The sequence below is a fragment of the Megascapheus bottae genome, chromosome 25, assembly GCF_031878675.1.
Source record: "Megascapheus bottae isolate mThoBot1 chromosome 25, mThoBot2.hap1, whole genome shotgun sequence".
Lineage (NCBI taxonomy): Eukaryota > Metazoa > Chordata > Mammalia > Rodentia > Geomyidae > Megascapheus > Megascapheus bottae.
In genome coordinates, this window is record NC_143533.1 from 760385 (window position 1) to 783628 (window position 23244).

At 40.3% G+C, this 23244-nt stretch overlaps 1 protein-coding gene and 1 long non-coding RNA gene across 3 annotated transcripts in view; one reads left to right on the plus strand and one right to left on the minus strand.

Annotated features, from left to right (window-relative positions):
* Positions 1-9048, plus strand: part of Mosmo (modulator of smoothened) — a 70505-nt gene extending 61457 nt beyond the window's left edge. The window contains exons 2-3 of the mRNA XM_090357825.1: positions 1931-2143; positions 8215-9048. Coding sequence (XP_090213951.1) covers positions 1931-2143; positions 8215-8399 — 398 coding nt within the window. The 3' untranslated portion in view covers positions 8400-9048. The remainder of the gene's footprint in view (positions 1-1930; positions 2144-8214) is intronic.
* Positions 9049-10721: 1673 nt separating this feature from the next.
* On the minus strand, positions 10722-22438 carry LOC150046109 (uncharacterized). 2 transcript variants are annotated; one of them, XR_016539642.1, is made up of 3 exons: positions 22316-22438; positions 21083-21181; positions 10722-10957 (listed from the first exon to the last, which is right to left on the minus strand). It is a non-coding gene; the product is annotated as an uncharacterized LOC150046109 (long non-coding RNA). The 2 variants fall into 2 exon arrangements; XR_016539641.1 differs by lacking the exon at positions 10722-10957 and adding an exon at positions 18846-18946.
* Between the last annotated feature and the right edge of the window lie 806 nt (positions 22439-23244).

Sequence of the window (23244 nt, forward strand, 5' to 3'; positions counted from 1 at the left end):
CAAAAAAGAAAGGTAGGGAGAGAGGGAAGAAGGAAGGGAAAGCGAGGGGGGGGGGGTGGAGAGAAAGGAAGGAAGATAAGAAAGAAAGAAAGAAAGAAAGAAAGAAAGAAAGAAAGAAAGAAAGAAAGAAAGAAAAGAGAAAGAAAGAAAGAAAACTCTTGTGTATTGTATAAAAATTAGTGAGGTAGGGCCAGGAGCGTGGACTAGTGGTAGAGTGCTTGCCTAGCGTGCATGAAGCCCTGGGTTCAATTCCTTGGTACCACATACACAGAAAAAGCCAGAAGTGGTTCAGTGGCCCAAGTGGTAGAGTGTTAGCCTTGAGGAAAGCCCAAGGACAGTGCCCAGCCCTGGAAGGAAAAAAAATAGTGATGTAGACCTTTTTAACTTTGGTAATTATCACCCATCTAGTACTTAATTTATTATATATATATATATATATATATAAACTTTTATATATAGTATGATTCAGCATGTTTTAAATTTATCTTACGTTTTCCCAAACGTATTTTTCTTCTAAGCCAAAACAAAGTAATATTGAGTCTGGGAATGAAAAAAAATGCCAGTTCTTTCTGCCAGTATGAAAAATCAATGAGAGCAAAATTCTTCTTTTTCTTTGTTTCTGGATTTGATTTTTCTTTTTTTGGGGTGGGGGAGTGGTCATGAACTCAGCCTGGGCGCTGTCCCTGAGCTCTTCAGCTCAAGGCTACCACCCTACTGTTGAGCCAAGCCCCACTTCCCATTTTCTAGAGGTTAGTTGCAGGTCCTTTTGTGCCTGGGCTGGCTTTGAATCTTGATCCTCAGATCTCAGCCTCCTGAGTAGCTAGGATTACAGGCGTGAGCCACTGCGCCCAGCTTAGTGGCTTTGTTGTTGCTTCCTAGAGTCTAGAATTGTGTCTGAAACAAGTACCCAGAAAAGTACTTGGAAGATGAGGGCAGGAGGGTCTGACAACAAAGTGAACTTAGCTTTGCTTAATGAAGCATTTGCCTCATGAATGACTGAAATAACTGCTTTATAAAAGTTTCTTTTTGAGCTATTGCAGGTCAAAATTTCATCATATAAATTTTAGAGGGGATTTCTCTATGGTCTCTCCTGTGTTGTTATATCATCAGGAAGTAATACAGTATTTATAGTCCTTTATAATCCCACATGACCTCCACTAAGTTACTGATATAATTGTTTTGCTTTTAGAAATGGTTTTGTAAAAAATTATCTATCTCAACAGTAATATACCATCATTCTTAAAAGTGTCATTTAACTTATTTCATAGTTATCAAGTTTTCTTAACTAATGAAATCTAGGCTGGGACTTTAGCCTAGTGGTAGAGTCCTTGCCTCGCATGCACGAAGGCCCAGGTTCATTTCCTCAGTATCACATACATAGAAAAAGCAAGCAAGAAATGGTGCTGTGGCTTCAGTGGTAGATCCATAACCTTAAGAAAGCCCAAGGACAGAGCTCAGGTTCTGAGTTCAAGCCCCAGGACTGGCAAGAAGAAAAGAAATAATGACACCTAAAGAATAAATTTCTCCCCAAAGTTAAATTCCAGAAAAGCTTTTGTCTCCAAATAATGATAAAATACTGAAGATATTTTCTTTTTTCACTGGCTGAAATATATATATATGCATATATATGTATGTGCACGTATGCCACATTGATATATTATATACAATATTCCAAGATAAATTTTGTAATAATTTTTTAAAAGTTTCTTTTTTGTTTGTTTGCAGTGTTTGTTGTTGCATTAGGTTTACTTATATGTGACGTGGTTCTAGTATGAAGGGCAGCAGAATACTGAAGGGGATTGATTCCCTGAACGAAGTGCCTGAATGGCACACAGAGAGACAAATAGGAATTAAGGATCATGAGAAAGTAGTCAGGGATAATCCCTGAGTCATGCCAGACCTACTAAAGCCCTCCCTCCTTTTCTCCTAGGAGCACTCACTGTGGGCCTAGTGCGACAATGTCAAACTATCCATGGACGAGACCGGACATGCATTCCACCCCGGCTTCCCCCAGAGTGGGTCACCACACTGTTTTTTATCATCATGGGAATCATATCATTGACTGTCACATGTGGTTTGCTAGTGGCTTCCCACTGGCGAAGAGAAGCTACAAAATATGCTCGATGGATAGCATTCACTGGAAGTAAGTAACCCGTGCTTACTACATTTATCTAGAAAGGCCCACTTTGGTGTTTCATGATGCTAATCAACACTCAATAACAACGATTCCATAACCATCGAAGAGCACCGCTTGCTTTGGCTACAGACTGCCCAGCCCATCAGTTCTTCAGAATTCGTCCTTCAAAGCCAGGAATTCACAATTGATTGCTTTGTGGAAAAAGTTATTTTTGTGATATAAGTACTCCAGGTTTGTGACTTAGAGCTATTACTAGCCTGAGTCTTTTCCTTTCTTTCTTGAAGATGTTAGTATCTTCTATCCAAATTAAAATGAATCTAGAAAAATATATAAACATTGCATGAATTAGGTAAAAGGTGATGATTGATTTTTCAATATTGATTTTGAGGTTTTGCTGTCTTTTATGACCACTGAAAAGACAATACATTTGATTTTTAATCATTATATTTCAGCATTTCTCATTCTACTATGTCATGTGACAATAAATTCGTGGCTTACATTGACTTATATTTTGCAAAATAGGTTTAACTTCAAAATACTAGATGCTTATCCCAACTTAAGGGCATAAAGGCACAAAGAAAAGTTATTTTTGTAATTGTGTTTTCTTTTTTCTGAAGCAGATTTGCACTCCAGGAGACCATTAGCAATATTTGCAAGCATATTTAATAGTCACAACTTCATGGAGATGCTCCTGGCATCTACTATACAGAGGCCAGAAATGATGTTACATCCAGCATACGCACAGGACAGTTCCCCACATCTGCATCACCTGACCCCACATGAAAGCTGTTCTAAAGGAAGGGCAGGGCATAGGGAGTGTAGCCTAGTGGTAGAGTTCTTGCCTAGCATGCATGAAGCCCTGGATTCCATTCCTCAGTATCACACACACAGAAAAAGCCAGAAGTGGTACTGTGACTCAAGTGGTAGAGTGCTAGCCTTCAGCACAGAGAGATCCAGGCTCTGAGTTTAAGCCCCAGAACTGGCAATAATAAATAGATAAATAAATAAATATTTAAAAAGTAAAGGAATGGCAGGATCCTACATGTGCAGAGTACTAAAAGATGGCAAATTCAGTGTTATAAAGCCAGGTTTGCATAGATTTCTAAAGGTGAATGCTGAAACACAGCTTGCTTTCCTCAGAGTGGAGCCAGGTATGGTGACTTATGACTGTAATCCTAGCTACACAGGAAGCAGTAAATCAGGCACTTGGTTCAAGGTTAGCCTGGGAAAAATATTTTCAAGATGCCATCTCAGTTCATAGCAGAGTATTGTGATGCATGCCTATCATCCCTGCTAAAGCAGGAAACAAAAATAAAGGATTTTGGTCTGTGCCAGTCTGGTGCAAAAAAATAAAAAATAAAAAAAGGCCAGACATGTGATGCAGCAATGGAGTGCCTGCCTAGCAAGTAGAAGCAACAAAAATAACTAATATGAACGAAGGGATTATCTCAAGTGTCCCTATTAATACTAGAACTCAATAGCTATGTAGGAGGCTAAGATCCTGGAGGATTATAGTTCAAAGCCAGCCAGGGCAGATAATTCTGTGAGATACTATCTCCAAGGTAAGCAGGAGGTGTGGTTCCAGTGATAGAGCAACAAGCACGCAAGACGAGCCAGCCTAAAGCCCTGAGTTCAAACTCAGCTCAGCTGTGTGTGTGTGTGTGTGTGTGTGTGTCTGTCTGTATGTCTGTGTGTGTGTGTGTGTGTGTGTGTGTGTGTGTGTGTGTGTGTTAGATCTCAGTGTATCTGGGCAGAGATGTAGTTCAGTGACTTGCCACCCAAGCCACGCCTCCATTGCACTCTTCCTATCTGCCTATGAAACTTTCTCTTGACATGTCTGGCTCTGTTGTGTTGTCTATATATCACCCTTGATTTTAGTACTAGATCACTTAATTGCCTTTGACCTGAACACCTCCATGCTTGTTAAACTAGAGGAGACAAGTTAATGATCTCACTGTCAGAGAAGTCTTCCAACAGCTCTTTTCTGGAGAGTAAGGACCAGAGGCAACTAACTATAAGGGGCAAAGTTGCTAAATCAAAAAGTATCAGGAAGGGGGCCGGAAGTTTGGCCTAGTGGTTGAAGTGCTTGCCTAGCATGCATGAAGACCCGGGTTCGATTCCTCGGTACCACATACATAGAAAAAAGCCGGAAGTGGTGCTGAGGCTCAAGTGGTAGAGCTCTAGCCTTGAGAAAGTCCAAGGACAGTGCTCAGGCCCTGAGCTCAAGCCCAGGACTGGCAAAAAAAAAAAAAAAAAAAGGATCAGGAAGGACCATAAAAAGGATAATCCTCTCTTTGTCACAGGCACAATCTCACCACCCACCCTCCACCACTTAGATAGAATTCATTCTTCACAGTGTTCAATGATATCCAGGAAGGACTTAGTATCTGCACTCACTTGAAACTTGGTAATACTGTGCTCTGAGCACCAAGGTCTAAACTGTAATTTAACTAAGTGAGAGGCAGAGCAAGCATTACAATGTTTTCATGGGCTTTTAGTTCAGCTGACACACTAAAGGAAAGAGCTAGGGTTACCTTCTCCCCTCCCCACCCTTCAACAGAGACCAAGTACAGGGTGGTTTTTTTTTCTTTTGTCTTTATAGTGATATAATGTCGTGAAATAATGTGTATATGATACATATTTCAAAGTTTATTGAGAGTATAACCAAGTACATGTCTCTTTTATGATCCCATCTCCCAGTTCTCAATAACCTCTTTCCTGGAGTCAGTCACTCTGTAGTTTTCTACTAACAGTATTCTGTACACAGAAAACGCTATGTATATGTATGTGTTCTATTAACTTACATAAAAATTGCTACACATTATTCTGTGCCTTTGTTGTTGTTTTTACTGTCTTGGAGTTTATTTTGCCTAATTTGCTCTTAGCTTCTTTAATTAGTTTTTTGTTGCCTCTAGAGTGCCTTTGCCTGTAGTGGGTAGCTGTCTGAGTGGGCATTGGCTCCCCCTAGTGTTAGCTTCAAGTCCCGGAACATTTGCATTCCATCTTCTGTGTGTATTTCTAATTTTCTAATTTCTAATTTCAGTCAACCTGCAGTTTTGTAATATTCTTTTTTTTTTTTTGGTGGGTTATGGGACTTGCACTCTGGGTCTGAGCACTGCTCCTGAGCATTATTTGCTCAAGGCTAATGCTCCACTACTTGGAGCCACATTTGATTTTCTGGTGGTTCATTAGAGATAAGAGTATCACAGATTTTTCCTGCCTGGGCTGGCTTCAAACCCCAATCCTCAGGACTCAGCCTCCTGAATAGCTAGGCTTTCAGGCATGATCCACCAGCACCTGGCTTAGTTTTATAACATTCTGATGGCTAGGCTGCCTCAGGAGAGCCTCACAAGATGAGTCACACCCATGGGCACAAGACAGACAAAGACAAGGCCTGGGCTTCAAGTCTCTCTGGTACTTCCCCCCAACCCCCACTCCAGTTTACAGCCTCATCCATTAGAACACCTGCTTTCTCCCTCTCACCACCAAGAAATGTATGCATGGAGGACACTAACTCATTATGACTCAGTCTGAATCTTCACAGCTTGGCAGATATTATGAGCATTAATGATGGTTTTTCCTGATTTAAAGTAACCTCATAGACATCAGTAGCTTCAAAGGAAAACTCATCCATCTACATTAGATCTAGTTCCCAGGAAGTATAGAGAAGTAATGATTCCTGGGTCCTATATAGATCCAGTGGGAGCTCACTGCCTCCTTAATACTTGATTAAATTTTTCCTACCTAACTTGGAAAATATCTAACTTTCAAATATTAAATTCCAAATACAGTTGCCGAATGGGCCCTCCATTATGAAGTATAGACTTTTATTTTACAGTACAAAAAAGGAAAGAATAGAAATGAGGTGAGCACATGTTAACAGAATGAACGAATTTAATGCTTATCACTACTTTAAATTACTTTAGTGTTTCTTGAATTGGCTTAGTCAAATTGCATTAGGAAAAAAATGTTTTGTTTTGGCCCCCTCCCCCCAACCCGGTCAGTCCTGGGGCTTGAACTCAGGGCCTGAGCACTGTCCTTGGACACTTTTTGCTCAAGGCTAGAGCTCTACCACTTTAGTCACAGCACCACTTCTGGCTTTTTTATGTATGTGGTACCAAGGAATCGAACCCTGGTCTTTGTGCATGCTAGGCAAGTACTCTAACACTAGGCCATGCCCCTGGCCCCCAAAAATCTGTTTTTAAAGCAATCTTGTTCCTGACTCACATCTGTAATCGTAGCCACTCAGAAAATCTGAGCATTGTAGTTTGCAGTATGCAGTTCGAATCCAGCCTGGTCAGAAAAGTCCCCATAAGACTCTTATCTCTAATTAACCATTCAGAAACCAGAAGTGGGGCCAGGAACATAGCCTAGTGGTAGAGTGCTCACCAAGCATGCACAAAGCCCTGTGTTCGATTTCCCTGTACCACATACACAGAAAAAGCCAGAAGTGGTGCTGTGGCTCAAGCGCTACCCTTGAGCAAAAAGTGTCCAAGGACAGTGCTCAGGCCCTGAGTTCAAGACCTAGTACTGGGGTGGGGGAAGCAAAACACAGAAGTAGCACTGTAGCTCAAGTGGCAGAGCACTAGCCTTGAGTACAAAGAGGCCAACCACCCCCCTCAAAAAAAATCTTGTCCCATTTTGTGTGCGTGTGTGTGTGTGTGTGTGTGTGTGTGTGTAGATAGTCTCACTGAATAGTCCAAGCTGGCCTTGAACTCAAAATGTCCTCCCTTGTCTTGAAGTGCTCTGATTATAGGCATGTATTACCATGCCTAGTGCCATTGTGTTATTTATTTTAGACTGTTATACCACATAAATTGTGGTTTCATTTTATCACCAAAACCAAATCAAGTCATAAGACCAATTAGTATTTGGTATGTCATGATAAGTGAATATTTAACAGCTGACTACCACAAAATGACCAAAACTGTAATAAAGTTTAAATGTCTGAATTTTTCATTTGTTCTATATCATATCATTTGTAGGTATCATAAAGAACCTAAGTTTTCTTATGTAATACTATTTGCTGTGGTAATGAAACCAGTTGAAATAGTAGGTGTATATTATGTGCCTGTAAAAATACATAGTAAGCTATCTCAGTGGTAAAAGCAAAGAACTCTGGTATATTACCATAGTAAACATTAGCTACTTTTTAAATGTATTGTTGGAAGTATTTCCACCAGGAAAAGAATTCCTGATTGGCTTCTATGTTAAATTCTGCTAAGTGGTGACCCAGAAAAATCTAGAAACAAGTGTCAGCTGATAGTTATCCAGGTCTCCTTCCATATTCCTGGAGACTGGCTTAACTTAGAAAAGATTTCACATTTAGTTAATAGTTGAAAGCGTCGGCTCCTCATCTACAGTGACTAGAGAATCTCTGCAGATTACATGGAAGAAATAGTTTTTTTACCAAAGAAATTTGAGACACTATGAGTGCCTTTAAAGCCCTAAATTTGTTTTCAGAAAAGCTAGCCATCTGTAGGTGATTTATTTTCACTTAGTATTTCTTTGGTAAGAACATGTTGTTTGCTAAAAGATTGGACCAGAATTACTTCTCCCAGGACACTGAGTTTCTGATGTGTTCCTAAAACCATTTTTGTAATATATCTCATTATCTTTATATGTAAAATCCCAGTAAAGGTTTCCTATCCTCCCTCATTTGAATTTCTCTGTATGTAGAAACCTGATACAATTTCTATTTCTATTTGGAACATGGTCTGTGATAAGAGATAGCCACTCTACAATTGGTTAGTCATCCCAGGCCCTTAGAGCCTATTCTAAGTGGTTCAATATGGTATAGCTCAGTACTTAGAAGAGACCTTCCTTAATGCTGATGATTCAAAATTCTCCTGGAATGTGTATAAAGGGTAAACTCAGCATATGCTATATTTATTAGATATCAGAAACATTTTCTGTAGTATATGCAGATCTTTTGATAGTTGGTCCATATTTCAGCAGATTTGGACTTGATCAATTTACAACCCTTATACATTTCTTTTGTGCCAGATTTTCATTGTTTAGTTTTTTTTCCATCACCAAATTATGTGACTAATGCTATGTTTTGGTTTGTTTTCCAGTGATCCTTTTCTGTATGGCTGCCCTAATATTTCCAATAGGATTTTACATCAATGAAGTCGGAGGTCAACCTTATAAATTACCCAACAACACAGTGGTTGGGTCATCATATGTACTGTTTGTCTTATCGATTTTCTTTACAATAGTAGGACTTCTGTTTGCTGGCAAAGTTTGTTTACCCGGCTGATGAATGTCTAAACTGCTTGACTCTTATTATTTTTTTATTTTATTTTATTTTATTTTTTAATTTTGAGAGACAGGAGGACAAAGACAAGGCATCGGAGCAGTCCTGTCCTAGGAAGATGCTTAGATGAACCTGATGCCGAAAATGCTTCTGATTTGTTCTCACTATGCACTTTGGATTAAAAAAAAAATAAGGAGAGCCTTTTCCATAACCAAATACAGACAATATTGACTAAATCTCCTGAGTATATTCAGGCAGTCAATCTGCACTGTGATAGGGACCTAGAGGAGAATGCTTTATACTGAAAAGCATGTGGCCCTTTGAGACTCCATTGTTCCGTTTTTAATGTCTGATAATTCATTTGAGGAAAAAAAAGTCTAAGTATTTATGAATCATGGTGGACCAGAGGGATGCAAGAGAAGGAAGCGTGGGGCTGGCCTCACATCCTAAGAAGTTAGTGTTCACAGCTTCCCTGTAATGGTGGGAGCCCTTAGCATCAGAAGGGGTTGCTGATGCATTACTGTACCAAGAAGCCAATAGATCAAACCTTGTTTGCTAAAATGTATGTAAAAATTCTAAAATTCCCTAATCTTTGTGTACAAAGAGAAAGAAAGAAAAGAAAAGAAAAAGAAAAGAACACTAAGAGACCCGTTTGGGGTGGGTGGGTGGGGAAAATCTTCCTTATATTTATATAAATATATAATATATATATATTTTGCTGATGCAGTATACAATGTGTATATATGTATGTGTGTGTATGTGTGTGTGTGTATGTGTGTGTAAGTTTATAAACACACACATGCAAACAGTTCCTGGAAGAGAACTCTGAATGCTTTGCTAGCAAAACACTGTGGTGTGCAAATCTAGAACTCAATAGAGAAAAGCCATTTAGCTGAAGGCTGCATAGTGGAGAGAGTCTTCAGTTTACCTCATTCTTTGTAGCAGCCCTTGATTTTAACAGGTTTTTGTAATAGGTGCAGATAATCCCATACCTTTCTAGGTGCAATTTTAAGTTAAGCTAAAAATTCTTTCTAGGTTTAATTTATTTGTATATGGTAATAGAAGGTAAGATCATGTCACACCTTATAATTTGGGGATTCTGACACTTTAAATTATTGGCACCTGTTGTCTATTATAGAGTTTTTTTTTTCCCTACTGGCTCAGTCTGTTACATTAATAACACATTTTCTATGTTTGAGCACACAACTTTACATCAATACAAAGATTACTAGCAAATATCTGGCTGTCCTGGCTATTTACAACACTAACTTCATTTTGCCATAAAAGTTAAATTTTGGTTCTCATTTGTAAGTGTTCTTAGTATATCTTGACTAAAAACTTGAGCAATACAATATTTTCTTTATATGATGTATGCCTTTGTTTGCTAAGAGCTAACCCTTTTTTTTTGCATTTACTTTCAAAGGCTGTTACTAAAGCCCACAGTTTTAAGGGAGCACTGCCGCTAACCTTTCAGTCATGCATAGTTTTTAGAATACAGTATTCCTCTTCTCCACATTTCCATGCCTTCTTGTCAATGCCTATTTTTCCTGGTGAACACAATAGATAATCTCCTGTGTGAAATCTGGGGCAGGAGGGTGTTGCATGGCAGTGGAGCAGAATTGGTCCTGTTAAAGTGACTTGGTGACAAATGTCCCTGTCCTTTGAGTAAATTCCTACAAACAAGTAGAAACACGTACCAGATTACAGAATGGTCACTTCAGAAGTGGGTTGTTTCCTCAAAGTATGGGGTGGAGGAGTTCCACTTGGACTTGTTTAATAATCATATATTTCATTGTTAGTCCCACAGTATTTCAGGGTGAATAAAAGCCCCCGTGTTTCAGCTCACTCAGGAACAGAGGGGTTGCTAAGTACTCCCTGGGTATATTTCTTTAGTGGACTGGGAGAGAAATCATAGTTTCTTGCCCCAGGTATTAGAAGCCTTTGGGAAACCATTTTCCCCCCAAGTATTATGATGACCAGCCAATTCAGATGTTCTGTGGATAGTTGGAATTGCGGTTCCCACCTGGAATTGTGGTTACTCCTCAATTGGTAGGAAGCTCTGGTTGTCACCATTATGCCACTGAGATCAAGTGTTAGCAAAGTATGGCTCAAATGACCTGATGATGATATATGTAAATATACTAAATATATCTACATATATCGCCAAGAGCTTTTCTCTTCCGAAAGATGGGATTTTATTGTAAATAGTTTCTCAAAAGTATTTTTAACTGGATCATGAGCATGGGGAGAGGAAGTTTCTCAGCTGCTAAGAATTTTCCCCACTGTTTACTTCTGTCACTTATAGTGGTATTGCATAGAAGATGACAACATTTAAGGTTTTTATTTGTATCTATTACCCAAAACTGTTGAACTGTCTTTAATTTCATCATTGTCTTCGAGGTGGGGGTGTATGAAGGGCTGCAGGAGAGCAGGCCCTCTAGGCATTCTACCTCCTCACCCCGGACTGAAACCATCGCAGCTAGTAGTATGTGAAGTCCAGTCTTTGTAACGCTTCCAACCAAGCATTGAAGTGGACTCAATCATAGAAATTTCTGTCAGTCCTGTAAGTGAAGAGATAGCCAACTGTCAACAGTTGCTTTTTTCAAAAAGTCACTCTTAATAAGTACTCTATAGTACCTTATTAATTTATAGCAGGAAATCATATCTTGTAAAATGTATATAAAACTGTTTTATGGTGCAATCATTTGTCAAACTTTTGTCTGATACATTGTTTTTAGAGTGTGCATTCTTCTCATACCTAAGAATCTATCACTGTAAAATCTGCTGAAAAGTATTTTTAGGTTTTATTTGCACAAAGCTGAATTCGTTTGAAAAATTTTGGAAGCTCCTATTGAACATGCCTAAACATCTGTAAACATAAAACTCTTAAAATTCATTAAAAGCAAACATTTCAGTATAATTCTTTCCAAAGGTAATCCATGTTCTATGTTGTTAATGTGTGTATGTGATTTTTCTGAATCTTCCACCTCTTAAAAACCAACTTTCTGATTCATTTGTTTTGTTTTTGAAGGACGGCTCCCCCCGCCCTTTAATGTTCTAGATGACCAAAACACTTCTTTGGTTTTCACCCTTTTGCCTAAAGCTTTGATATCTTCACGTGTTCTGTGAATTCAGTTTAATTTCTTAAGTGAAATAATCCACAGTCCTGGTGACGAATGGTATATTGATTTAAAGGAAAGGCCCTGGAAAAGTATTGCAAACTAACTTTGCGTATATTCTTAGCTATTATTTCGCATCGTGGGCTTCATGAGAAGAACACATTGCACTTATTTTGTCTTTGTTAAAAGACTTCTATAGCCACCAGTCACTCTGATTGTAGTAGCTATCTTATCAACCCATCTTGATCTTTTAAAAAATGAAATTTACATTCACAATTCAGAACAGTAAGCTGTCTTTCAGAAAAAATTGAAGGATAAAAATACATGAAGAAAAAAAAAATAGTGGCCTGTGTGGGTAGAATTCCCTACATGGGACTTTTAGTTGTATCACCTCAAGAGATTTTAAAGTTTGTGATCAAGGTCTGTATATTATCCCAAACTTTATGAAGAATTGTTTTCTAATTGGTTATAACATTTTTTCAATCAATAGTTTCAAAACAAATTGTTAATACAACTGTATAAAATGAACATAATTTTCTTCACTTGTATTTTTGTTATTGAGCAAGTTTATCAAAATAAATTGTCTACTAAAGAAACTAAAAAAAAGCCTTCTATTACTTTGTAATAAGCTTTGATATTGCAATGTGATTTCTTGTAGAGTTTTACTTGATCACACAGGGATTTTTGCATGCCTCAAACTAGTTTCCTTGTTAGCCATGTGCCAGAGACTCCCCTTTCTTCTACTCCTAACACCAGCCCAGGAAAATGATATCATGAATATTCCAGAAACTGAATTTACTCATATGCAAGTAAGAAGAGTCTTTAGCAATACAATAGCACATACCAACTGGAAAACCAAACCATCATAGTCTATGAGCTGAGAGAAAAACTGAGCCAAATCTCCGAAGGCCAACCATCTTTCTCTTATCTTCTTTCTTGCCTGTATTCTAAGTCCATCTTTGCTTCAACCATTGACTTGATTTTCCTGAAAACCAAAGGCTTTTGCTTTCTAAGACCTTTAAGTATGATTCAGCAGAACATCATAGAATATTGGTATTTACACTTGGATTTATTCAACCTTATAAGAACTAAGAATAAAATCTCACACATTGTGCATTTCTTTACACATTGGGTTTTGGTTTTTTTTTTTTTTTTGGTCTGTCCTGGGGCTTGAACTCTGGACCTGGCCATGCCCCTGAGCTCTGCAGCTCAGGGTTACCACTCTACCATTTTGAGCTACACCACCATTTCCAGTTTTCTGATGGTTAATTGGAGATAAGAGTCTCACAGATTTTTGTGCCCAGTCTGGCTTTGAACCAGGATCCTTAGATCTCAGCCTCCTCAGTAGTTAGGATTACAGGTGTGAGTCAGCTTGGGTATTTCTTTATCTGGCCATTTCCGGAGCATTGTAGACAGCTAGGGTAAGCATGAGATGTTCTTGGGTTTTAGGACTTGAGGGCATTGTAGAGGATGCCCACATAATCCTGTGTGTCAGGAAACTAAGAGTTTTCCTCCAGATAGACGATTCTGTATTGGAGAGAGTTACAGACCAAAGAGGATGGGCACTGAGAGCTTGGCCTGACTTACTACACAGAGTGGCAGTAGTCAGTGAATTCTTTTCCATAAATGTTAACAGGACAATTGGGAATTGTAATGGCATGCTTTTGATAAACTCGAAGGAGTGATTGATTGATGTTTCCTTTTTCTTCTTTTTTTGATCAGTCGTAGGGCTTGAACTCTGAGCCTGGGCACTGCCCCTCAGCTCTTCAGCTCAAGGCTAGTGCTCTACTACTTGAGCCACAAGACCATTTCTGGTTTTCTGATGGTTTATTAAAGATAAGAGTCACATGGACTTTCATGGCTTTGAACCATGATTTTCAGACCTGAAAAGCTAGGATTATAGGGGTGAGCCACTGGTGCCTGGCTTCTTTTTCTTGAGTATGCTTTAGGAAGAAGTGACACTAAGTCTTTACTAATGACTCAGGTTTATAAATGCTTTCCCTTCCCTTTTCCCTTTTCCCTTCCCTTCTCTTCCCTTCCCTTTTCCCTTCCCCTTCCCTTCCCTTTTCCCTTCCCTTCCCTTTTCCCATTTCCTTTTTCCCTTTTCCCTTTTCCTTTTTCCCTCTTCCCTTTTCCCCTTCCCTTCCCTTTTCCCGTCCCCTTCCCTTTTCCCCTCCCCTCCCTTCCCCTCCCCTCCCCTCCCCTCCCCTCTCCTCTCCTCTCCTTTCCTTTCCTTTCCTTTCATTGGTCGTGGGGCTTGAACTCTGGGCCTGGGCACTGTCCCTGAGCTCTTCCGCTCAAGGGTACCACCCTACCCCTTGAGCCACAGCACCACTTCTGTTTTGTTTTGTTTTGTTTTCCTTGTGGTTAATTCGAGATAAGAGTCTGGGCTGGCTTTGAACTGTGATCCTCAGATCTCAGGCTCCTGAGTAGCCAGGATTACAAGTGTGAGTCACCTCACCCGGCCCTTCTTTTCTTTTCTCTTCTCTTCTTTTTTGCTTGGCACAGATTGGCTCATACCTGCCATCCTTGTTAATAAGCTGAAATCTGGGGATCATAGTTCCAAGCCATCTTAGGCAGACAAATCCTCAAGACTTTCCTGTTTTGCTTTCTTTTTCTTTTTTTCTTTCTTGCCAGTCCTGGGGATTGAACTCAGGGCCTGAGCACTATTCTTGGGCTTTCCTCAAGGCTAGACCTTTACCACTTGAGTCACAGCACCACTTCCAGCTTTTTTCTATGTATGTGGTACCAAGGAATGGAACTCCAGGTTTTTGTGCATACTAGGCAAGCACTCTACCACTAGGCAAAACTCCTGGCCCTTCTGGAGAATTTTCTAACCAGCAAAAGAAAATCTGGAATTGCATGCAGGTAGAATTCAAGCAGTAGAGTGCCAGTCATGTAGAAAAAGCTAAGCAAGGGCACAAAGCCCTGAGTTGAAACCCTAGTCTCTGCACACACACACACATTACTGACTTTATTTAGCTAGCCCTCCCTCAACTCTATTCTAAGCACTGTATGAGAAGTACATAGGAAGAACGTCAGGATTAAAGAGAGGACGGTGAGTTCTTTCATGCAAAGTCAACTCTCTTAGATCATGGTTACCCAGCAACACAATAAACTGAAGTTATTTATAAAGGGAATTAAAGATAGAAAGTATACTGTATTCCTTTTTAGAGTTTTAGTTCTTTTTCTAGTGGAAAACGTTGTGGGATGATATTTGCAAGCACTTTAAAGAGTTTTATCTATCAGCTCCAGTGACAGTCACAGACTGACTGCTTTCCATTAAATTTCAAGAATTTTTTTTTTTCATGATACTCAAAACTTCAGATTTGGATAGCATGTCCAGTATTTCTTATTGTGTGTGTGCCTGTCCTGGGGCTTGAACGCAGGGTCTGGGTGCTGTCCCCTGGGCTTTTGTGTTCAAGGCTAGTACTCTACTACTTGAGCCACAGCTAGACTTCTGTTTTTTGATAGCTAATTGGAGGTAAGAGTCAGTTGGGCACGGATGACTATTGACTGTGATCCTAGCTACTCAGGAGGATGAGATCTGAAGATTGTGGTTGAAAGCCAGCTGGGGCTTTTTCACTGATCTCCAGTGAACCCCCAGAAAACCAAAAGCAGAGCTGTGGCTCAAAGTGGTAGAGTGCTATTCTTGAGCAATAGAGCTGTGTCAGTGCCCAGGCCCTGACTGAAAATTAATGATGGGGGAGAAAAAAATGTCTCACAGACTTTTCTGCCCAGGCTGGCTTTGAACCACAATTTTCAGATCTCAGCCTCCTGAGTTGCTAGGATTACAGTTGTGAGCCACCAGCAACTGGGTAAAGACAATCCTTTTTCATACTCCAAAGTCACAATCTGGTCTCGTGGCACACCCAGCACAGGATGGGGAGTGCTCCAGTGTTAGAGCCAGTCCTCCTCAGCTCATCCAGGTCAGTTGTGTAACAAAGCTTCAACTCAGAAGCAAGCAGATGGACTCCTTATTCAGGTTCAGGATATATCATTTCCATCTCCCAAACTCCTTTTGTCAGTTGCCCACCACTCTCCTTTTCACTGACAACCACCCTGTTCATTCTTTCACTATAACCTTCCCCTGCTGTGGCTGCATCTTACCTACCTCCGCCTGGTCTCTCCTACATATAAAATGTATCTAATCTGTTGTGCCTGAGTCCTTCTTGATTGCTACTCTTTAATAGTACTAAAGGGAAGTAGAGCTTAGATTCAAATCCCAGTTCCTGGCTAGGAGGTTGGCCTAGTGGTTGCCTAATTTGCACAAAGACCCAGGTTCGATTCTTTGGTACCACATACATAGAAAAAGCAGAAAGTGGTGCTGTAGCTCTAGTGGTAGAGCACTAGGCCTGTAGAAAGCCCAAGGACAGTGCTCAGGCCCTGAGTTGAAGCCCCAAGCCAGGACTGGCAAACACACACACACACACACACACACACACACACACACACACACACACACACACACACACACACACACACACAAAAACCAGTTCCCTGACTGGAGCTGCGGAATTCTTAGTCAAACACTTCACTTCTGTCTTATTCCATTCCCCCCCATATCTACAAATCTACAACGGAACTAATAATAATAGGACCTACTTATAGGATATTGTTGACTTAAAAGAGATAAAGTGTCTGGGAGGTAGAGTGCTTGCCTAGCATGTGCCAAGCCCTGAGTTCGATTCCTCAATACCACATACACAGAAAAAGCTGGAAGTAGTGCTATGGTTCAAATGGTAGAGCTCAAGGACAGTGCCCAGATCCTGAGTTAAAGCCTCAAGTCTGAGAAAGAAAGAAAGAGAGAGAGCGAGGAAGAAAGGAAGGAAGGAAAGAAAGAAAGAAAGAAAGAAAGAAAGGCCCTTGTGTGTAGTCAATATTCAGAGATAATTATGCACAGCTTGTTTGTTTGTTTTGCCAGTCCTGGCACTTGTGGGCTTGCGCTCTTACTCAACCTTTTTGCTTATGACTGACACCCTATCATTTGAGCCTTAGCTGACTCTACATTTTTGGTTCACTGGAGAGAAAAGTCCCATAGACTTTTCTGCCCATGCTGGCTTTGAACTTTAGTCCTCAGATCTCAGCCTCCTGAGTAGCTAGGATTACAGACGTGAGCTACTGGCTTCTTGCTGTGTATTGCTTTTATTTTCACTAAACAAATCTTCACAATTAGAGCTCATTTGTTTATATTTGGAGCTGGTACTGGGGCTTGAACTCAGGGCCTTGAACTATCTGCTTTTTTACTCACTGACACTCTGCCACTTGGGTCATGCCTCTACTTCTTGCTTTTTGGTAGTTAATTGGAGAGGAGTCTCAAAGAGTCAGGCACTCATAATCCTAGCTACTTAGGAGGTTGAGATCTGAGGATCAAGGTTTAATGCCAGCCCAGGCAGGAAAATCTATGAGACTCTTATCTCCAATTAACTACCTACAAACCAGAAGTTGGGTCTGTGGTTCAAAGTATGTGGTAGAGCACTAGCTCTGAGCAAAAAAGCTCAGGGATAGCACCCAGGATCTGAATGAGTTCAAACCCCATGACCTAAAAGAAAAACAAAAAGGCTCAAGGATTTGTCTGTCTGGCCTGTCTCCAAACCTCCATCCTCAGATCTCAGCCTCCTTAAATAGCTAGCTTTCTCATATTATATTCCCCAAAACATGGAACAGTGTTTTCCATGTCAAATGACCAAGATTTGAATTGGGGCCTCGGTAATAAAAAAGGAAATATGAAACCCTTTATTTTTTTTGGAACTATGAAAAAAAACCCAGTCACTTATCTATTAGAATTGTCTCAATGAACTTCCTGAAGACAGAAACTTCATGTTACTCAGCCTTATGTGCTGAAGCTGTTTCATGTGTGGTCACCTGCATAGCATTTTCATTCTTTTGCCCTTTTGTCATTGGCTGAAGAATCAGGAGATTTTTTCCTATGGCATCTACGACTCTGTCATTGCTACTTGTACAAAGAAGACCAATATTAGATGGACCCAGTTGATACCAAGAGAACTATGGAGACCACCTCAAGCTTCAAATTTCTTTGCTGTCTAGAAGCCATACATCTGGTACATTTTTACCACGACTCTAGACCCTGCCAGGATGTTTTGAATTCTTTCTGCTGTAAAGGGTAAATTTGGAGATTTGCTGTCCTTTTAAGATGTGGTTATTCCCAAATGGCCATTTGAAGTTGCTTTAGTAAATATTGCCAACTGTATCTGATCACAAATCAATCCCCATTCATTATCTGACAGAGCCAATCAGTGAAATAAATACCGTGCCCTGACTCTGGTGATCTTTTCTTATGCTATTTAAAATTTTAATAGTACTTGTCTAAGATAATTCATGTGTGTTCTTAAATTGAAAAGTTAGAACTCTCCTATAATGCTTTGTTCTTTATGGCCAATGCAAGTGCAGCTAAACCAGGCAGAAAAAAAAAGTTCTACATCCATAATTGCCCTACGGTGAAAAATTAATCTGCATGTCTAAGAAAGAGTTGGCAACCTCACCTTCTGTGTATTTTGTTCACGTAGTTAGAAAAATGTAATGGGAGTTAAAAATTCCTCTTTACACTCCTCTCTCCAGACTTTATTCTTTTCTGCCTTCAAGGTCATCAACAATGCTTTCTGGCATATCCTAAGCTATTGGATTATTGTTTTGTATTGTTATGTTATTTTTTGTTGTTGTTGTGGTTTTCGTTGGTTTATTTTGTTTGGTGACTAACTTGGGACAAAAAGCATTTTTTTATATTAGCACCTATCTATAAAACTCTAAAAAAAAAAAGCCCTGAACAGTATAGAGATTTAAGAAATTAGAATTTCCTACTCCCATAATCACCTTGTCTTGCACAAGACCATTGTTAATAGTTTATTGGTAACCTTTTTTTTTTTTTTTTTTTTTTGCCAGTCCTGGGGCTTGGACTCAGGGCCTGAGCCCTGTCCTTAGGTTTTCTCAAGGCTAGAGCTCTACCACTTGAGCCTCAGCACCACTTCTGGCTTTTTTCTATGTATGTGGTACTGAGGAATTGAACCCAGGTCTTCGTGCGTGCGAGGTAAGCACTCTACCACTAGGCCAAACTTCCGGCTCTGCTTTGTGTAGTTTCTGCGGTTTGAACCCAGGCCTCACACTTGCTTGGTAGGTACTCTGACATTTAAGTCATTACCCCAGGCCTAGTTTGTTGGGGGTTTTTTTCCTCTCAGTATTGGAACTTGAACTCAAGGCCTCTGCTCTCATCTAGATTTTTTTTTTCAAGGCTCATGCTCTGCTTGAGCCACATCTCCATGTGAGTTTTTGCTCGTTAACTGGAGATGAGTCTCTCACATTTGGCTTCCCTGGCTGGCTTCAAACTTTGATCCTCAGATCTCATTTTCCTGATTAGCTGGGATTATAGGTGTCTGGTGCCCAGCTTTGTTTCATGGCAGACATTTTACGATTGTGCTGTTCATAAAAGCAAGATCAAATTTTATCTGCTATAGGCTGCATAATCTGTTTCTGTATATAAATATATGTTACACATTATATTTTATATACATATATATTTTATATATACAAACATCTCCTACTGCTTTATAGGCTGCAGAATATTCTATGTGTGTATATAATATGTATATTACATATTTTTATTTATTTTTAAATTTTTTGTCAGTGGTGGAACTTGAACTCTGGGCCTGGATGCTGTCCCTGAGCTCTTCAGCTCAAGGCTGTCACTCTACCACTTGAGCCACAGCAACACTTCTGGTGGTTAATTGGAGATAAGAGTCCCACAGAGTTCCATGTGTGGGCTGGCTTTGAACCATAATCCTCAGATCTCAGCCTTCTGAGCAGCTAGGATTACAGATGTGAGCCACTGGCGCCAGGCTTATCTTTATTTTATTTTATTTAGTTATTTTCCAGTCCTGGGGCTTGAACTCAGGGCCTAGACACTGTCCCTGAGCTTCTTTTGCTCAAGGGTAGCAGTATACCACTTGAGCCACAGCACCACTTCCGGCATTTTTTTTTTTTTTTGCAGTCATGAGGATTGACCTCAGAACCCGGGTGCTGTCCCTGAGTTCTTCAGCTCAAGGCTAGTGTTCTAGCTCTTGAGCCACAGCACCACTTCCGGTTTTCTGGGACTCTCACTTTCATTCCCAGACTAGCTAGGAGTATAGGCATAAGCCACCAGCACCCAGCTACTTCTGGCTTATTCTGTGTATGTGGGACTGAGGAATCAAACACAGGGCTTCAAGCATGCCAGGCAAGCACTGTATCACTAAGCCACATTCCCAACCCATAGCAGCACATATTTTCAAAAGTGCTATACTTGAGGGGCCAGGAGTTTGGCCTAGTGGTAGAGTGCTTGCCTAGCATGCACAAATACCTGGGTTCAATTCCTCAGTACCACATACATAGAAAAAAGCCAGAAGTGGTGCTGAGGCTCAAGTGGTAGAGCTCTAGCCTTGAGAAGTCCAAGGACAGTGCTCAGGCCCTGAGCCCAAGCCCAGGACTGGCAAAAAAAAAAAAAAAGAAAAGAAAAAGAGAGATATATATATTTAAATAAGTGCTATAGTTGAGTAATTGTGATACTCAAAAAGTTTAACAAATGAACTTACAGTAAACTCATTTGATTTCCCATGTCATCTTAATAGTTTTCCTGTGTAGTAACAGGTAGTATTTTATTGACTAGAAAACAGCATCAAAAAGGCTAACAACTGGGCATGGTCTTTCAGGCCTGCCATTCTAGTTCCTCAGGATCTAGACATCAGAGGACTGTAATTTTTTTTTACTTTTATTGGTATTATAAAAGTGATATAAGGAGGGGTTACCATTTCCTGAATCTGATAATGAGAACATTTATTTTGGGACATTGTCACCTCTTCCCTTGCTCTCCCAGTTTTTCCCTCCTATTCCTCCCCACAAGTGGTACAGCTCGTTTTCAACATAGTATCCAGTGAGTACCACTTTATTCATCCTTTGTCCCACCTTTTTTAGAACCCCCTTTTCCCCTCCCCAAAACAGGTAAACAAACAAGATCAAAAAAAAAATCCTCACGTTTCCATTTCCTGGAATTCATTTTGGTAAATATTATATGATCAGAGGCAATTAGGTTCCATATAGAAGATTGAAATTTGAAGCATCAAACTTTTGAGATGGCAATAGCCGATGCAGTTACTTATTCCTTATCATCCTAGCCACAAGTGAAATGGGAGGATTGCCGTCTAGATAGACCTGGGCATAAAGCAAGACCTATTGCAAAAATAGCCAATATGAAAAAGGACAAGCACAGAGGCTCCTGTGATAAAGCCTGAGGTCCTTTGTTTAAAACTAGTACCTGGCTGGGAATATAGCTTAGTGGTAGAATGTATGCCTAACATGCAGAAAACCTTGGGTTCCATTCTTCAGTACCCCATAAACAACAATCCGAAATGGTGCTATGGCTCAAGGGGTAGAGTGCTAGCCTTTAACAAAAGAAGCTCAAGACAGTGCCCAGGCCCTGAGTTCAAGCCCTAGGACTGACAAAAATAAATAAATAGCCAAAAAAAAAAAAAAGGTAAAATTAGTACCTCGAAAAAGGAAGTGGGGATTTGAAGAGCTTACCCAAGTCCTCTATTAATTGGTATAGATGTTGGTTTAATCCTCGGTTCCCTGACTTCAGATCTGGGATTCTTGATGACATCCGCTGCCAGTTTGGCAAGTCTAAAAGAAATAAAAATAGCCTGGCCCAGTTGCCTGATTCCTTGGCTCAAATAACTCAATCCATAGTTTGCTTTTTCTGGTTGTAGAACCAGAAAAGAACCACAGAAGGAAGCCCGGCTGCATGCCGGTGACTCTCATACTTGGAATCCTGACTACGTGGGAGGCCAATATCTGAGGATCACAGTTCAAAGCCTGCCTGGACAGGAAAGTTCATGAGAATCTTATCTCCAAAAACATCATAAGTGGCGCTGTGGCTCAAATGGTAGAGTGAGTGCGAGCCTTAAGCAAAAATGTATGGGACAGGGGCCAGGAGTTTGGCCTAGTGGTAGAGTGCTTGCCTAGCATGCATGAAGACCCAGGTTCAATTCCTCGGTACCACCTACATAGCAAAAAGCCAGAAATGGTGCTGTGGCTAACATGGTAGAGCTCTAGCCTTGAGAAAGCCCCAGGACCTGCACACACAGAGTAGTTCCTATTTAGAACTGTGACTATTGTCTCAAGGCCTGGGCACTATCCTTGAGCTTTCTCAAGGCTAGCACTCTACCTCTTGAGCCACAACACCACTTCTTTTTCTCTGTATGTGATACCAAGGAATTGAACCCAAGGCTTTATGTATGCTAGGTGAGCACTCTACAACTAGGCTATGCTCCTGCCCCACCCTACCCCCACCCCACCCCTGCAAGTAAATTTTTTCTAACAAAGAACTGCCCATCCCCTCTCAGGGCTCTTAAAATAATTTAACTAGAGCCAGGTGCTATTTTGGCTATTTTGCTTTTGTAATATGTGTGTACAGAGACTTGAACTCAGGGCCTCACACTCTTCTACTTCTATTTTTTTTTTTCCTGGATAGTTGGAATTAAGAGGCTCTTGGACTTGTCTGCCCAGGGAAGGTTTGAACCTTGATCCTCAGACCTCCGCCTCCTGAGTAGCTAGGACTACCAGCAGGTTGATAATTTTAATGCTCGCTCCCCAAGTCTTCTGTAGATAAGACTACTGCTTTTTTGTTTGTGCCTGGGCTGACTTTGAACCTCAGTCCTCAGATCTCAGCTTCCTAAGTAGCCAGGATCATAGGCATGAGCCACTAGCGCTTTTTTTTTTTAACTGTTCTCTCCCATCTCATGGGACTAAATTCACCTGATCCAGAAGTGACTTGACCAATCAGAATCATAGTGACTGGGTTAGGAGAGAGCATGACATGAGACTAAGATGCTATGCCTAAGACTTCATTTAGTGGATGCTCTTGTTCTCTTTCCAATATAGTTGTTAGGTTGTCAGGAGAAACTTTAGAACTTCTGAATCCAAGTTATGATGACCTCACAATCTGACCTAAAGATGCTGATCCAAGAAGAAGATCCAAGAAGAAGGGTTCTGCGGACATGTGAGCCTCTGGGTCAAGCCATGCCCAAAGCTATATCCTTTCTATCTCTGAATATTTCTCTTCCATTTTTGTTTTCCTTCAACCAGTTTGAATTAGGTTTCTGGTTCTTTTAATGGAGACACTTAACACATTCTGTTTCCTCTGACATTAAACACAACTCCTCCCCTGCTTTGGCATATCATTTTGTGAGTCAGATTTTTAGAAAGTCAGTGGGGTTGTGGGGAGGAATGGTTGGCTTTGTGCTACTTCTCAACCTAGCAGAAGACATCTGCTTTAAAATAAAGAAATCAAAACAAATAGTATTATACCTTTAAAAAACTTCCACCATAGTCATAAGTATGTAAGTCATACGATGTAAGAGCACCCAAAGAAATGACCCAAAAATAGTTGAACAGACCCTAATGTACCTAATGTAGAAGGAGAATGATTCTAGTTGTTCACGACCTGTATTCTGAGGGGAGCAGAGAATTATGGTTCCCATACCACATGTAGATTTCTACTTGGCTACTCAAGATAGCCTGGAAAAAAAAAATGACACAAACACACCCAGAAGAAAGCAGTAACAAGCCAGACATGCTGGGTTACATCTAGAATTCTAGCCATTTGAAAGGCAGAAGTTTGGGAGGATTGTGCTTCGAGGCTGGAAAAAATAAAACTAAAGCACACAGGGTATGGTTCAAATGGT